General features: G+C 34.2%; 1 protein-coding gene across 1 annotated transcript; it reads right to left on the bottom strand.

Annotated features, from left to right (window-relative positions):
- Positions 1–693: 693 nt before the first annotated feature.
- On the bottom strand, positions 694–17380 carry LOC123529506 (uncharacterized). Its single transcript, XM_045309866.2, has 4 exons — positions 16222–17380; positions 12549–12774; positions 3078–3188; positions 694–2490 (listed from the first exon to the last, which is right to left on the bottom strand). The coding sequence occupies exons 1-4, from the start codon at positions 16315–16317 to the stop codon at positions 1682–1684; spliced, it is 1242 nt and encodes a 413-aa protein (XP_045165801.2). The 5' UTR covers positions 16318–17380; the 3' UTR covers positions 694–1681.
- Positions 17381–18608: the final 1228 nt, after the last annotated feature.

Here is an 18608-nt window from a genome sequence, read left to right as displayed (position 1 = left end):
CAGAATTATGCCCCTTTTTAACTTAGAATTTTTTATTTATTTATAAAGTCAAATATCTCTGGTACTATTAAAGATTTTGACTTGAAACTCAAATCGTTATTAACTATAAAATTCTACACCAGGAGACACAATTCTCATAACTCTGATTTGAATTTTGACAGAATTATGCCCCTTTTTAATTCAGAATTTTTGGTTAAAGTTTTTGATAAAATCAAATATCTCTGTTACTATCAAAGCTTTTGACTTGAAACTTAAAATACTTATTTACCATCAAAGTCTACACCAGGAGAAACCATCCCCATAACTCTGATTTGAATTTTGACAGAATTATGCCCCTTTTTAACTTAGAATTTTTTGTTAAAATTTTTGATAAAGTCAAATATCTCTGTTACTATTAAAGCTTTTGACTTGAAACTCAAAATAGTTATTTACTATCAAAGTCCACACCAGGAGACACAATTCCCATAACTCTGGTTTGAATTTTGACAGAGTTATGTCCCTTTTTAACTTGGAATTTTTTTACTGGCAAAACTCTAATTCAGAGTTAAGCACTGAGAAAAGTCGAGCGCGCTGTCTTACAGACAGCTCTTGTTGTTATTGTTTTTATATTTTTTATCCGAGTGAAAACTTCTATATCACTAAGAACTTAAAGAATTTTCACATTGAGAAAGAATTCCATTGCTCGGACAAAAGTTAATGATTGATTTTCATTTTATTTAATCTTTATTGTGCAGACAATAACTTTGACACTACGAGAGGGAATTAATTAACCTTAGAATATTGAAAAATCTACGATAATCAGAGGAAGTGCAGAATGCAAGCTGTCCTGCTAATGATAAATAATCTCCCCATTTGAACCAAATATCTATCTGGACAACATTCTTAATTTACTGACGGAAAGTGGATGAAATTCAGCTTACAGCAATGAGAATAAGTGTAAAACCAGGGTTTTTTCTTCCTGTTTTGGGAACATAGCCTATACCCCCAATATTGGGAATTTTGACGCGCAAATGTTCCAAATTGGGAAATATTTAGTCCCATTGGATATAGTAAGGATGTGTTTAAGTACTTTCTCATACACTTGTTTCACATTGTACAATCTCTTTAAGATATACTACCATTACAAAATTGTCCATAATTTGGTCAATGTGCAATTTTGATGAAATTTTTTTCAGAATGTAGATTGGGAATTTTTGCACTAATTTTGGGGAAAATACATACTTTTTGGCATTGGGAATATAGCCCAATAACGGCTATAAAAACGGCCGAAAAAAAACCCTGAAAACACAGGCACAGGCACAAGGACTCCATCAGGGACATATGTTGGGTGGTTTATCACCTCTTTTGTGAGAACTTAAAACTATTAAACGGTATTTGATTAAACTTGACATGGAAGTAGATGGTAATGAGCAGAAATAATTAACAATGTTACCTAGACCTAATATTGCATGCTCACTTATTTTTTGGTTATATGCAAAAACTTTCTTGACGCTTAGCACACAATATATCACATGTATGATGCACGTAAAAACAGGTCATCTCTTTCCACTCATTCAGCTACAGATATCTAGGCATAGATGTTAAAGGTATTATTTCCTTGAGGTAGGAAAACATAACACAGGTCAAAGCAAATAAAAACATTACAATTTTATTAGCAAATATATGTTAGAATATCAGTCTGTCATAAATAAGCTAAAATATCTTCGGAAATGTATTGGCTAAGATAATCCGAGGAAGCACTTGAATCACAATTAGAGTCACTTTCCTCATCTTCTTCATTTTCACAAGTTTTACACCTTTTTACCACTATAATTTGACTCCCTCTGTGTTGCGATGTTTTAGTTCCAATACTATCGACATCGGTGTCGTCACTAAAAATATCATTAGTTGATTTAGTACTAGAATGTAGTATAAGACTAGATTTAGCAAATTCACAGTAAAGACCGTTCTTTAATCTATAATCTCTTAGATCAGTCTCACTCCTGTACATTCGCCCGTTATAACGGTTAAATGCGTCACCATTAGCACTTGAAGTGGATTTGACAGCTATGTCGTCTTTTATATCTGGTTTAATATCGATAAATTCGGGACTTCCGGGCTCTTCTAGTATTACATCTGTAGCAGTTATGTCCCTTTGCATGGCAGATGTCAGAGGTAATGAGCTATCCGAATTTGAACACTTTTTAAATAAATGTATCCGTATATGAAACGCACAATAGAACAAAAAGTGTAACATTGGAGGACCCACGAAAACCATGCATGATAACAAAATGGCAGTATTTCTAGGCTTGTTCCAGTCCAGTACTAAAAATATCCCGTCATGAGATGTTACATTTTGATAAATGGATATGAATATTGCGTAGAAAATGAAGAATACGGCTGGTTGGTAGAAGTGAAGTATTTTCACTGGAATTGAAGACACAACTGAGGTATTCAAGATCACGTAGAATGTTGTCAGCACGTGTTTGCTCACACTTGATAAAGATATATCTGGAATTAAAAGAGGGGTTCAGTTATTGTACTGAAATAATGACGTTATATTTTCGTGAATGCTTGTTCAAGAATTATTCTAGAAAAGTGAAAACGCAAACTGAACTATGGTATTGTCAGATAAATACGCCAATACTTCTGTACAACGTTGCTCAAGTTATTTATGTTAACCGACTAAAAGTTCTACAAAGCAGAGGATAAAAATCTGATATAGGTCATTACGGTTAATTTATTACTACATATGATCACATCATCTGATCCATATTCCAAGCAGGGGCCTCCGTGGCCAAGTGGTTAAGGTTGCTGTCTTCAAATCACTTACTCCTCACCTCATCGATGTGAGTTTAAACCTCATTCGGAGCGTAGAAATCTTCATGTGAGGAAGCCATCCAAATGGCTTACGGAAGGTCGAGGGTTCTACCCAGGTGCCCGCCCGTGATGAAATATTGCAAATAGAGGCAGATAGGGTCTTCCTCCACCATCAAAGCTGGGAGGTCGATTATAATTATGTTGGGGCAACGTAAAACCCAACAAAAACAAAAGCAAAATAAAATATTCCTAGGACTTGAGACATTGCAAATACTCACCAATTTCAAACATACTGAAGTAAACTATTGTCATGGAAACCGATACTATGTTGTTGGTATTGTAGAGAATCCACTGGATTTTCTGCAGCCAGATCATTTCTTGTGTACCCTCTGAAAACAAAACAGACACGTGATGTTTCTTATAACATCTACAGAATTTTCAACACAATCAAAACCTGTTCATACCGAGCATGCGTAAGTCATGTGACATTTGTTATGAGTGAAACAAAATCTCACGAGGTACAGGGTTAGAACAGTGTAAAACTTAATAAAATACCTTATTTTAGGGATGTAATATCCAGCCCCTCAGAATATAGACCTATGTTGGGGTCCTACTGATCATGACTTGGGTGACTATTAGACAGATATATTTATCTTAGGAAAAAAGAATGAAAATTATATCGATTACATAAATGAGGAACTATGTAATACAAATTATAGGTAGGGTTGGTGTGACTGCGGTCCTTTATGAATGATTTCGCCCGCCGTGATGCCAGAAGGTCGACTCCAAGCAGTTCAACTTTATAAAGCAGTTTGCGTGATTAACCTTGTCGAATGCTTTACTATAATCTTTTACAATGATATCAGTTTATGTACCACTTTCAATGTTGTCAAAGACCTCTTGTGTGAATTCCACAGCTATGTTTAGATCAAAAGGCATGCTAGTACTGACAGGTCGTTATTAACACAGAGTATTTTGAGGAATGCACTTTTCTGTTTCTAGGGATAAAATAAAGTTTGCAATGTGTATTTGATATATCTCGCGGTCTAAAAAAATGAGACATATTTCATCGGGACTGCATGCTTTGCTGCTGATAGTCCTAATAACAATTTGTCAAATTCGATGGCAAATATAAAAATCTCAGTCATGTTAGATGTTGATGTGGGGCAAGCAATTTCCTTACACAACTGTTTAAGACTTGAGTGATTGGAGTTTCGGAATATTCCTTTGTAAGTGTGACACCACGAATTCCTGTCTTATACGGGTCGGTATTACAAAAGGATTTCTCGGCGATATATGACCTTTTTGTATCGATTCGCCGTAAAACCCAACTCACTACAATATGACTTTATTTGAAAATGACGGAAAAAACCGAAGCTTTCGATCGAGTGCCATTGAGATTTCTTTGACCTCTTTTTATGTGCAATAACTAATGGGCAAGCTGAGAACCAGCTAACGCAATTACCCCGAAAAGACTCCATTTCTAAATGAAAGTTTTGTTTGCTTTCGACCATGTGCCGCGGTATATGTTTCGACACGGATTACAGTTCTAATTGTTGAAAGTGAAATCGAAATCTAGATCTGTGAATAATTTGGGAAAGACTGGTGTTGAAGAAAATCATCTTTCCTGTCAAGAATGAATATAATTGTTATTGTTTCATTAACGCGGCCTAGGCCGAGTTTATATTCTTTATGATTGTCTACTTGGAACATTTTCCTTGTCTTTGAGGAGAATGTGGATACTGTTCAAAATTAGGTCATAGTCACAGATCTTTCATAGTTATGTTGAGCAGTAGCATAATAAACCTGATGTAAGAATATATGGTCTTGTTTTATACTACCTGACCGGGCGCCTCCATCGAAAATGACAGATTCGAAATATGACCAAAAAAGTCTAATTTGCCATTGAAAGACTTTGTCAGATTTAGGTTTTCCGTTTAGTTCTTGTTTAATGTTTGTCAAGCTTACGTTAGTGTCTCCGGGTTAGGAAGATCAGTTCGTGACTTTAGAAGTTTGGTTAGAATACGCAGAGAACTGAGGCGACATAGTTCCTCTTTATTGTTTGTTATAATGACAAGTAAACCTCTCCTAGCTTTGAACTGTGATGAATATAGAAGTAAGTCAAACAAAGATAAACTAGCCTTCTAAATGGTCCCAGACCACCCAAGAAAATGTGCAAGATAAAGGCTTATTGTATCAGATGTAGTGTGTTATATACGCAGTGATATTCAGCTGCCATTTGTATATGTAAACGTGTACATATTTCATAATATAGTCCCATTTATTGTCTCTTTAGAAAAAATATGCCACTTTCTTTATTTTGCCTTTTGTAATATCGAACGTAGTAATATGAGAATGTTAGTAAGATACCTGCGCATGTGATGTAAAATTATAGGTCTTGAACTTCTTGTTCCATTAAATGTGTTTAACTGATATTGTTCATAATAACTTTTCATAGTAACATTTAATCCACATAATTAATATAATCAGTAAACATTTGCGTAAAAAAATACAGAATACAACAATATTATGTTTTGTGTTAAATATGTACTTCTTACTTTTATACAGCCATTTGTCATATCTGTAAAATTTGATTATTTGCGCTAATTTATACGGATTCTCACAAGTAGTTTAAATGATTCAAACCTATTACAAATGTATATACCAGCTTAAATTTTACACACTTTATAAGGTGACTGTCGAGTGTTCTGTAATTATTTGTATGTATGTCTTTTCATTAATACTGTACGTAAACACAAGTCGCTATGATAAATAGAGGATTGTAGGATCCCCAAATGTAACAAGAGGGTCATGATGACCCTGGATCGCTCACCTGAGTAATATGAGCTACCTATTTCAAATGTCAAACTGATGATAAAATATTAAGATCAGTAGGTCACATTCAAGGTCAATGAAATTCAGTTTTACGATTTGTGTGCAAAACTGTGTATGTCATCAAAATTTCAAGGCTGTATCTTAAAAAAACAAAAAGTAGGTCAATAGGTCAAGGTCACAGTCGAGTGACATCATATTACTTGGGGTCATCAGGTAATTATAATTAAACAGTCTTGGAAATAGGATCAGATGATTTTTTAAGTATTTTTCCTATTTAACTCACATAATAACTAAGTTACCCCAGGGCGGGGCCTCTTTTAACCCCAGGGGCATAGTTTGAACAAACTTGGTAGAGGACTATTAGACAATGCATCATACCAAATATCAAAAGCCTAGGTCATATGGTTTCAGACAAGATGATTTTTAAAGCTTTTTCCTATACAAGTCTATAGACCTTTTTACACAGAGCTATTTGCTTAGCAACGGGAAACAATTTTCGCGCATGCGCACTCTACGCTCTAGGGCAAAAACACAGGCACGGGTCCAGTGTATATTTTTTTGTTTAATATAAAAAATCACTTTTTTTCACACAATTAACCTTTTAAATGTTAGTCAAATGAAAAAAATCGATGACAAAAAATCCGGTCACAGTATCATATACATAGAAAAGGTAAACTATACGAGCGTAACGTTATGGGAAGCTACTCGGCAAACTTGTAGAACATTTCAAAATCGGAGTTTATACACTTGCAGCCGCTACCTGCATGATTGCACCTTCGAAACATTTAAAGCCTTCCATAAATACTAAACTGACCCCATAAATTGCTTTGAAATACACAGTACAAATCTCTAGGAGCGAAATATTTCAGTTATTCCCGGTGATTTCATTCCGGATAGCGGACGTGTTCCTGGTTTTTATCACTTCGTTTAGCAGCCGGATTTTTTGTCATCGATTTTTTTTTCACTTGACTAACATATAAAAGGTTAATTGTGTGAAAAAAAAAGTGATTTTTTTTATATTAAACAAAAAATATACACTGGACCCGTGCATGTGGGCAAAAAGACATGACTGCACAATATAAATAACGTTAGAGGTATATTGTATTTTGATCTATTCGATCAATAATAAGTTTGTTTTATAGTAAATATCCACCGAAAGATAAAGGAAAATGTATGTAGATCTTTGCAAACCCACAGCTTTAACTAATTTGCATTATCATTGATGATTTTGGATTAATGGACTATTCATTCGGCAATTTTGATCTCGACAAATTTAGGTTAAGAAAAATGAAAAAAAAAAAAGATATTTTCGATGAATTTATAAAGTAATAACAAAGAATTTGTTTTATTTCCTATCGTGATCTCCCATAACTTACCACGTGTCGCAATTAGCTTACATAATACTTGAAATATAATTAACAGTGGAAATTGAAAATGAAACGTTAAATTAATAAAGTTCAGCCTTTGGTTTTGTATCCAGATATATACAAACGGGGATCAATTCATTCAGTATTCAAAAAAAAATCATCGTCTTAAAATTGTTATTTTTATTTTAATTGTTTCTTCGAGTTTGAAGATGGTTCGAATGGTGAATGCAGCGGTCAGATTTAATAGAGAAGGGGCGGGTAGCGGGGAGGGATGTTCTATACTTACATTCTTTATCTGTTCTATTCTTTGCAGAATTCAAATCTATCATAATTATTCTATTAAATCACGGATAATGACTTCTTGCGCGATACATTTTCGATATGAAAATGATCCAGCATGTAAACATAAGAAATGAAATAAATAGAGATTTATATCAGTGTGTAGTTATAGTCCTTGATTTGATTAATATCTTACAAATTTAGATTTTTTTTTGTAACTACATTTTCATCGCTTTAAAAGGAAATGTCTATTAAAGTTCCAAAGTATATTTTTATAGATTTTGAAATACTAGATATTCACGTGAAATATTTATTTTTTGAATCACAAAACAGCTCCGCCACGTGATATATTAATCTGAGTGCGTTCTTTAAATGACATTGATGACCGAAGGCATTAATGTACATCACATCAAAGCCATCTTATTTGCTTCAGTAACTTTTATTGTCCGCTCTAATTAGGGGACACTCTCGAAATTAAATTATGGTCTTGATTACCCAGGTGACCTATGTTTTATCATGTCAGTTGCATAATAGTTACGCAATGATTTCCGGTATATCTTCAGCAACTTCAGTGGCATGGAGCCGCGACCCCAAAGTATGTAGATGTCATTTAAGGCGGTGATAAATATATATAACAACTATTTGAAGTTGTGGGAAAAATTGATATAATGAAAAATATGAAATTTTTAAATGTAAGGATCAAGTTTTATATTTGTATGATGTGTGGAAGACCGGAAATGCTTGTTCTTTTCTGACGAAAATAAGAATAAAGCAGGCTTTTCAGGTAAGATATGATTAATTAACATACATGTCTTTAATCAAAGTATACTGTATGATAAATTACTTGACTGAAAATATCTTTATAAAGGCAAAACAATTCGTAATATAATGATAATTTTATGTAGGTTTTCTTATCGGTGAGAGTTCTTTTGCCACACGTAAACAGCGCATGCGCATTAAAATCAAAACATCCGCGGCTTTGCATAGCAGCCAATAGGAGAGATCGCCGTGACGTCACGCGTTAACATCTGTTTATCTGGTGGTTGGCAAAACAAATGATTTTAACACCGTTTGCGTATTGAATCAGAATTTTTAATTTTTAATAACTTTTTTGCTCATTTATGGATTTTCAAATTTCAAAAAGATTTGAAATACTTACAATCTTCATATTTTTGTATCCAAATATCTGTTTTCAATGAATAACCGTTTTAAATGACATATAATTTTAAAAGCGGCGTAGTGATTTTCACAACCTTTAGAAAAACAGTGTAAGTTAAGCGTTCATAATTAATCCATTTTATTTCGAAATAACAATTAAAAGTAATCAATAAATTGCTTGTTTTATAACCTTTCCATTGATCAAAAAATTATTTATGTAATTTGTGTTTTAAGAAAGTTTAGACCGTTAGAAAAACATCACTGTTTACAAAAAACATGGACGGTCGGCTTCTGCCCACCCGATCACTGTCTTATCAGTTCTAAAAATAGAATTTGTATACAAACACGATCTCTCCTATACCTTGTGTAAAAACATCTATATAAAACTTGGGACCCCCAGGGCAGGGCCTCTTTTCACCCAAGGGGTACAATTTGAACAATTTTGGTTGAGGACCATAAGACAATGCTACAAACCAAATATCAAAGGTCTAAGTGTTGTGGTTTCAGACAAGAAGATTTTTAAACTTTTTTGCCGATATAAGTCTTTGTAAAACTTGGGCCCCCTGGGTGGGGCCATATCTGACCCTAGGGGGATAATTTGAACAATCTTGGTAGAGTACTACTAGATGATGCTACATACCAAATATCAAAGCCCTAGGCCATGTGGTTTTGTACAAGAAAATTTTCAAAGTTTTCCCTATATAAGTCTATATAAACCATATGACCCCCGGGGCGGGGCCATATTTTACCCTAGGGGATAATTTGAACAATTTTGGTAGAGGACTACTAGATGATGCTACACACCAGATATCAAAGTCCTAGGCCCTGTGGTTTTGGACAAGAATATTTTTAAAGTTTTTCCTTTCGGTTGCCATGGCAACCGGAGTTCTGCATGGAATTCAATTCTTTGAATAATTTTGAAAATGGGCTACCCAAGGATCATTCCTGTGAAGTTTGGTGTAATTCTGCCCAGTGTTTTTCAAGAAGAAGATTTTTTTAGAAATTGTTGACGGACGATGTACTACGCACGACGGACGACGGACGACGGACATCAAGTGGTCACAATAGACCTTTATCACGGACACGGACATGGAAATGGAAATGTAAACGTACTCTGTACTTCATTCAAATTTGCGGGGTTTTCTCAAACATGTTTAGGAACTTGTACTAAGAATGTATATGAATATAAATAAAAGCGCATATTGAGATAAAGGGTCTAGGTGTTTTGAAAAATAAAATTTTATTATTTTGTTGTCTCATGTTTTGGTGATCAGGGTGTAAGTGTCAGTGGGTTGGAGGAAAATTGATACTTAGAAACAAAACGAGCTGTAACACGGCCTTATAGACTGGTTCCACCTGCTTTTGGTGGCAAATGAGATGAGTCGAAGAAAGAGCTAATGATACTTCCGAGGTGGCGCTAAGTTGTAAAGAAATACTACTTTTTGTAACAATTTGGAGCAGTATTTCAGTTAGACGGACAATTTGTTCCAGTCATAAATGATTGTCACTTACATTATATGTAGAGCGATTTACAGTTACTGTCTTAAGTCAGCACTTTTGAGAATAGTGAAATAGAGCCTGTTCAAAACGAAAGTTGAAATAGTACCGAAATAGTCTGGGAATGAGGAAGGATACTTCATTACAAAATAAATTATATAGTTTACTGATTATATTGTTTTGACTTGTCTATATACATTTTTGAGAGGCGAGAGGAAGCCATTGCCACTCGTGTAGGCGTTAAGAATTGGAACATATGAACTATTTACCCCCTAAACAAAGTCAATCCTTAAGTAGTGCTTTTTGATTTAGAAGGTATCGAAAAGCATGATATAGATATCTAACCAACATTGTTGCAAAATATGAGGTTTGATGATCATAGGGGCAGTTGATAGTGGACTTTAGAAGGTGACCAACTTCTACCCACATCGGCACCGACGTCGGTGTGATAACAATATAACCCTCCTTATTCGCTTAAATTGACTGAGCCAAATAACTGTAAATAAGAATGAGATATTACGATAAAACTTTGTTAATAGGAAGTATATAAGATATAGAAAGGCTTGGATATATTGGAAGCTGCAGCTAATTAAAACGTATTTGTTACTTAGAATAGAGACAAAAGTTTGCGGTTAAACTTGGGATATAACATGCTTGTAAAAACTCCAGCTTAAGATTCATTTCAGGTTGTTTGGGTCAAGGTTGCTGTATCTAAAACGATAAATCTTGTTCTCCGAATTACTATACTTATTTCAGTGACCTAGTTTGACCAAACTTATTTATTATGTAGAGACATAGCTGTTGGCTGTTTGAATTGAGGTCAATTTTATTGTACCTAAATAAAGAAACAGCTACCGGCAAATGAACTTAGTTCTAATTTATTCCCAGCAGAGGATAACACTGCCAAGAATTATAAAAATATTCTTTGTCTTAAAGGCAAAAAACCCAAAAACATTTGAATTTGTCTAAAAAAAAAAATAAAACGCATCTCTGATGTTATGTTTTTCAATTTTTATGTTTTGAGAAATCCCCCAGATTTTGACCATAGTACATAGTACATCTACATTGTCCGTGTCCGTTGTAAAGGTCTAATAGCACATTTGGGGGTCCTGCAGAGGATATTTGTTTGTTTCAGTGTATGACTGAAATATCTTTCACGAGTGAACACCAGATGCAATATTTATACCACGAGTGAAAATGTAAGATATGGTGCTCATGAGTGAAAGATATTTTGATTTTACATGTAAAACAAACATTTTTTTCTCTTTTTTTCATTTTTTGATTTTATATTTCATACCAGTAAAATATATGTTTGATATTTTTCACTGTGAAAATACCAGATATATATCACTCTAGAGCATTTCGATAATGCACTGAAAAACACATGTAAAAAAAGATTATCTTATCTTTAGATGTGGCTTGAAGTCCTGAAAAGTGTCATATGTATTATGGACATGATGTTTGACGAAGTTAAAAGGCACATACCACTTGGTTTTGGCTAAAAGTGATAGTTTTTATTGAAGTTTGGTCATGCTATGAATATTAGAACATGAATTTTATTTCTAAACTATCTTAAAAATGCCAAATCAAGAAAAAAAAAACATGAGTCGGGAATCGAATCCGGTCCGCCTCAAAACTTTCCAGTGTTCTTAACCAATACACCATGAAGGAATACGTACCCAACGATTGTTGAATATAAAGATTTATAATTAAGGCAGTTTACTTCCGGTACCCTGTTACAAACGCTTTTCATTTTGAATGGAAAAATTAGTAAAAACAACTAATTCCTATGTGTTTCCATAACATATAACCTGCCAGTAGCTTAAGAAATATAGTAATAATTTTCTGATATTAAAAAAAAATCTTTTCTTTTCTTGTACGATCTTGAGGTCAGTGCCTTTAAAGTGTTGTTTTTTAACTACGATTCAGTTGAAGAGGTTGTCAGTAACTCCCAAATGGGAAGTTAATACAGTGTATTTGTTAGATTTAAGGATAAAGATTAGGTTAACTGACCGGCGTTAACCATTCAATAATATAAATACAAGAATAAATGAAGAGAAAGAAAAAGTTCGACAACCTGAAATTTGGTCAAACTAAAAAGAGTTATTTACGAGCGGGTTATTCATTCAGTATAATATAAGCTATATACGATTTTAAAACATGCATGAAGCAAAATGAATGTTTCTATATACTAACGGGACATGTGTAGCAGGCATCTTATGGACTCTACTCGGTATATCTGAATAATAGAGTTATTGCGCCGGGGGGGGGGGGGGGGGGGGGGGGGGGGGGTCAACAGACTAAATATCAATCATCAAACAGTCTGTTTTTGTTTCTAACGCTTCTTTTTTATCTTTGAATTTAAGAAAAACGATTTGTCAGTTAATAAGTACACACTTTATTAGGTAAGAAAGAAATTAATAATATTTTAGTCAAGCTCGGCACCGTGATAATCTGACAAAAATATTTCATGTGATGATGCCATGCAATTGTATGCGAAATATCGGTGTTCCATTACCTCATGCCAAATAAAAGCTGCAAAGCCGCCGTGTGGTTTCAGCTGCAAACGGAACTTTAAACCTGTCATAGTCACATCCACAAAAAATACGTTACCTTTATCAGGACCATCCAACGATTTGACAAGATACATCCTGACGACTGTTTCCGCCAGTGTCGTACATATGGCGAGTAAGAACGACCAGTTTGATAGGAAGATAATCCAAAGGTTTCTGCTTTCCGAAGTATAATAGAAAATATCCACAAACAAGATGACTGTGAAGTATACAAACCAAACTGTATTCCAAACGATCGCAACCCAGTGGCCCCAACGGATAGGTAACTGAAAGATAAAAATCAAATTTATGTACTTCATCTGTATAAGTTATAATTTACGTTTTTAGAGACATCAACTATTTTATTTTGTGAAATCTTAAAATGATTTTATATATCTTCAAATCTATTTATGACAGAACGGTATCTTACATCATAATTAGTGATAGCATTAAATACACTATATTTTATAATATTACAACATACATTTAGTAATATCATTGAATTTATTAAGGATATTACAGAATGAATTTAGGATATTATAAGATAAAGAAGAAATACTAAAACAGTACCCCCATAAGAATGTGTTGTAGAATAATATATGAGCCGTGCCATGAGAAAACCAACATAGTGGGTTTGCGACCAGCATGGATCCAGACCAGCCTGCGCATCCGCGCAGTCTGGTCTGGATCCATGCTGTTCGCTAAGAGTTTCTCCAATTCCAATAGGCTTTAAAAGCGAACAGCATGGAGCCTGACCAGACTGCGCGGATGCGCAGGCTGGTCTGGATCCATGCTGGTCGCAAACCCACTATGTTGGTTTTCTCATGGCACGGCTCATATGCCTTTTAACTATTAAGAACTAGAAAGTGAACTTGTACTGTTATCTATACGTAATCATTTATATGAATCTAGTTCTATTGTTTCAAAATGGTATATCTATTTCAACATGTCATACGGTCTGTGATTTATCGTAGGACCCTGTTATTCGATACAAAGTCTTTGCTAACAAAAAGAGTGAATTTGACTTCAAAGAAATGACATAATTGCCGAAATATATATATATCTGTATACCGAAATCAAGCGCAAATTGAGAGCCAGCAGAACACGTTGCAATATTGACAAAAAAAACAACAGTTATTAAGCTTCTTTTACGGTTTCGTGCAAATTTTATTTTACTTTTTTTGTAAGTTAGCGACTTATACTTGTGAGACTCTTTTTATAGTTGTATACAACGTACAATTTATTATTATATCAGTTTAAGGTATAGGTCCATGTTTCGGAGAAAAAAGTTCGAACGTCATCAAATCATAGAAAGAAAGCATTGTTTTACATGAAAATTTAACAGCATATTAAACATTTATATTATTTTACAAAACCATTGTCAATTTACGCTTACATATATTGAATTCCGGAAAGGGACTGCATGAAGGGGCCATACTTCTGGACAGTTCAGCGGCTTTAAAAACTCACCATTTTTGAAAAGCTGTTACATGTCTTCGTTTTGATGCATTTGCAACATCGTGCGAGTGTTTAAACTTTACATAAGTAGGTAAAACATCGTTTTTGACAATTGTTTACATTTATTTCTTTACAAATGGCATTCTTATTTACAGGGGGACAACTCATTTTGAATAATTTTAGTATCCAACTCTGTGGGACAGAATAGTAAAGCATGTATTGGACAGATAAGTTGTGTGTCAAGATGCTGTTTATTTACTTAAAAAATCTGTTGTTTTGTGATATACTGCTAAACCTTAACGTCTAAAAGTCGAGTGCGATATGTTATAAGTACATCATGATCATAACAATTCGTATCAAAGTTCACAGACCAGATTTTATAAGATTATATTCTTTCTGAAATTAGATTTCAAATTTTCAAGGCCAAAAGGACCATCAATTTCACGAGATGAAGACGGATGAATGTGCCGCCACTGATCGAATGAAGGGCAGTGAATTTCTTCAACTTAAAACGTTTGCATAAGAATTTCTTCTTGAAAAAATCTATAAGTTTTTATTCTTTTACAAGCGAAGTTCACGACTGTTTAGTGTTTAGTAAGATGGTGATCTCTTTTTGTCACCGACATTGTTTCAATGTCTATTCTTGTATATTGTCGCGAGAATTCGTTCGACGAATACAATATTCATAGTCATTCAACAATGTACCCCACTGGTATTCATTTTTGTAACTTTAACACGCGATAAAATCCTATTTTATATCATTTATGACTATTCTTTACAATTATCTTGTTACAATTAAATCATTGATTGTAATTCATAGCTTTGTCATCGTTGGGAATATAGAAATGAGCCGCAACAGGAGAAAACCAACATAGTGCATTTGCGAACAGCATGGATCCAGACCAGCCTGCGCATCCGCGCAGTCTGGCCAGGATACATGCTGTTCGTTAACGGTTTCTCTAATTGTAATAGGCTTTGAAAGTGAACAGCATGGATCCTGGTCTGGATCCATGCTGATCGCAAATGCACTAAGTTGGTTTTCTCATGTTGCGGCTCAAATAGTTATATTATTTACGTCAGATCACATGCAATGCAAATGATGCATTGTCATTAATAAGACTAAAAGGAGTTAATTGTTCGGACGTGATTTACATATTTTTTTTAAAGAATGAATAGTTCTTAATTTATTCCTTTGTAGTAATTTACTGCTATGTAATACAATGCACGTTTTGTTTATGTTTTTATGTATGCAGCACACAGTTTTGTGTATAAATTTGTTCTAACGTTATCTACCGCACCAATATCCGCAACAGATATAATATAAAACGACGATCTTCCTACGCCATTTACTTACTAAACCAAGTGGTGGTACCATTTGCCGAACACGCATAATGGTCAACGTGGATAAATAACAAGGTTCGAATGAACTAAGTTCTGGTACTATTAGTGGGGCTAGCATAACTAGAACTATCACGGAAAGCGATTAATACCACCAGCTTTGATAAAGGGAAAGTAAAATACTAAAATCATGTTGTCAGACCATGACTTTTGACTTTCAAGTGTGACCTTGACTTTTGATCTAGTGACCTGTATTGTGCACTCAACATGTCATCTTGATGTGGTTACCTGATGCTACGTTTATGAAAATCCTTTCGGTGGTTAAAAAGATATGGAGTGGACACAACTTTAAGCTCTTAGATGTCTGACCTTGACCTTGGATCTAATGACCTTGGTTGTGAACTCTGCATTTTGCACGGATGATGCAAACAATTTATGCTTATTTTATCAAATTCATACTGATTGTTAGGAAGATATGGAGTTACCAAAAATTTCAGCTTTTTGTTCTTTGACCTCTAAGTGTAACCTTGACCTTGAATCTGGTGACCTGGGTAATGTGCTCGCTCTGCACGTGATCTTGATGTGGTAAACATTTGATGCCAGTTTTATGAAAATCTTGCAAGCTTTTTAAAATTGGTGGAGAGAACACGTTAATATATCTGATCTTTGGCCTCCATGTGTGACCTTGACCTTGGACTTAGCGACCTGGCTTGTGTATTCTACATGACGTCTTGATGAGTTTAACAACTTGTGCTAGTTTACGAAAAATATTCCTTATTTAGCGGACAAAATTCTCGTACCGGTTAGAGGTGCAAGTATAATGTCGTACCCAGCGGATCAATTTTTCAATCTATGTCATAGAGCCAAAAATACTTTTAGCTCCATATTACATAGTGTCTGTGACATTACATTTGAAAAAAGAAAGAAAGAAACGTTACCTGCGACTTTACAAATAATGAAGGCTCCTCATGTGTCAAGTCGAAATCTGAACACTGAAGTCTCCGACAAGAAACAATTCCGCAACATTTTACCATTGTCACTATCTGACCACATAGTATAACATATGTCACATTAGCATAGTCTAGTATGTGTCACATTAAAGTCTAGTCATATAATATCCATATATCAACATCAAATGTCACGTATATTTTTGGTCACATGATTGCGTATAAAATTATTTACCACTTTCAATATCTCATAATATTGTCCAAGAAATATATACAGCAAAAGTCACATTCACATTCAATCTTGCAGATAGTCTAGTATTTTTTTCCTGCATACATTTTACTATAAATGTCCCATTAATTTTTTATCTCATGTAACTGATACGCAATTTATATTTGTACAAGAAATGTCACATTTATTTTCGATTGTCAACTGTATTTTCAGAACTGTCATAGATAATCGATAGACTTTCTTGTAATCAGAAGATCAAAATTAAATCCGTTGATTGCGTGAATTTCAAAAGAATCTACCGCAGGCTGACATCTTACATATATGCAAGTAATAATGTAAGAAAACACATTTATTTTTAATGATCTTAATGTTAATTTGCGAAGTAATTGAAAGATTAATTAGTAAAGTAAATTTCTTTACCGCTCTTTGATCATAGAAATCATTACACGCTCGTGATGTCGTTCTTCACATTGTAAAACCCTTTTAAAGGTCTTCAGCTCAGCTAAAGATGTCCAGCATTTCTAGTAATTAAAAATGGCATTCGCCACATTTAAAAACGGTTTTAATATTTGACTTTCCTGTCCGTTATAACAAGCATTGCTTATTTTTGCACATTTTTAGTAATTCACTATGAACAACCTTTTCACTGCTGTGTATCCTTACTCATATTTTTTTTTTTTTGTAGTCCTGCTTGCTCAAAAATACGATCTTCCCGTTGACAATCCTTCAAACTTGTCCATTATGTCGAGAAAAAATTACAATATTCAAAATAGTTTTAAGAAACCCAATCAGCAATAATTCACACGAAGACATATGAGATACAATCCTTGCATTGTTTTTTCCGCCTGAAGTTTGTCTAATCAATGCTTTATGACCCGTTTCAATCTACAGATCTATTTATTAAGCTTTTACATATACGGAACAAATACCTTCAGATAGTCGCAAATAAATGTACATGTTTAGATATGCTTTTTGGGCCAGTTGCCAAACTTTGGTCTACTTTTGACACGGGATACTTTAAATGTGGATAAATGCTTTTTTTTTTTATTTAAAAGGGGAATCAATAACGCTTTGCCTGCCAGTGAACTTGTACTTTTAAATTCTAAAAAGAATTATCCCATGAAGATATTGTTATTGACTCGAGTTATAGTAAGTATAATATAGTGTCAAAGTGTCTCTTGATTTATGATGTAAAGTAATAAATTTTTCATAACTTGATGTTTGCGGAAGGTCTGTGGTTCTATCCAGGTGCCCGCCTGTGCCAGACATAAAGCTCGAATTGTCAACTAAGGTCTTCGTCAACTATGAACAGCTGGAAAGTCAACATATGGCCAATAATTGTATCAGTGTGACGTTAAACATAAATGTCGAGTTAAGTAATCAATGAAAACATATGAGATTTCATTTTGTTTGGGCTCTAGATTTATATAGGGTCTCTGTTTTGCTCTGCATGACATCCATTTATTCTCTAAGTAAAGATACTGTCAGTGCTTTCATTTCAGATTCTCAATATTGACATTAAAACCAATTCAGTTAGAGTAATTATTTGCTATTCTTGGAACATATTTCCCCTAGGGTACGAGACAACAAATTCTCCCTTTTTGATCTACGACAAATAATCAATTGCCACATGCATAAGTTATGCACTATGAATTTGCAAGTTAGTGTGCAGAACTTAAGAGATACCATACCTTGTTTATATTCCTTTGATATTAGAATCAATATCAAAATAGCTCTTCTTTAGAAGCTAAATTAACACTTACCCTGCTAATTTTCTATAATGAACGTGTCCATCTTTCAATTTGGCCAGTACCATTAACTGTTGAAAGGGGTGCTTACCAAAAAGATACAGACTGAATGGCGAACTGTGATGTGCAGGCTGATCTTGGTCTGCACTGGTCGCAAAGGCAGAATCACTTGCCGCCAGCAGGCCAAGGGTTGAGAACATCTTGATACAGTGGGGTTTTATGTTTAAATCGTTAGGACTACCTTTCAGAAACAGTTAGTCAAATTATAGAAGAAAAAACAAACAAAATGACACCGCGTCCCCTTGAATATCGGAAGTTGGTTATATTGCCTTTCTATAAATATAAAGTGTATGAATTCTGGTGTACTTTTATCGTATTCAACTTTTGTACTAATATGGCAT

This window comes from Mercenaria mercenaria, chromosome 13 (genome assembly GCF_021730395.1).
Source record: "Mercenaria mercenaria strain notata chromosome 13, MADL_Memer_1, whole genome shotgun sequence".
NCBI classification, from domain to species: domain Eukaryota; kingdom Metazoa; phylum Mollusca; class Bivalvia; order Venerida; family Veneridae; genus Mercenaria; species Mercenaria mercenaria.
Note: the sequence above shows the minus strand (reverse complement) of the source record. Positions and strands in the feature narration are given on the sequence as shown.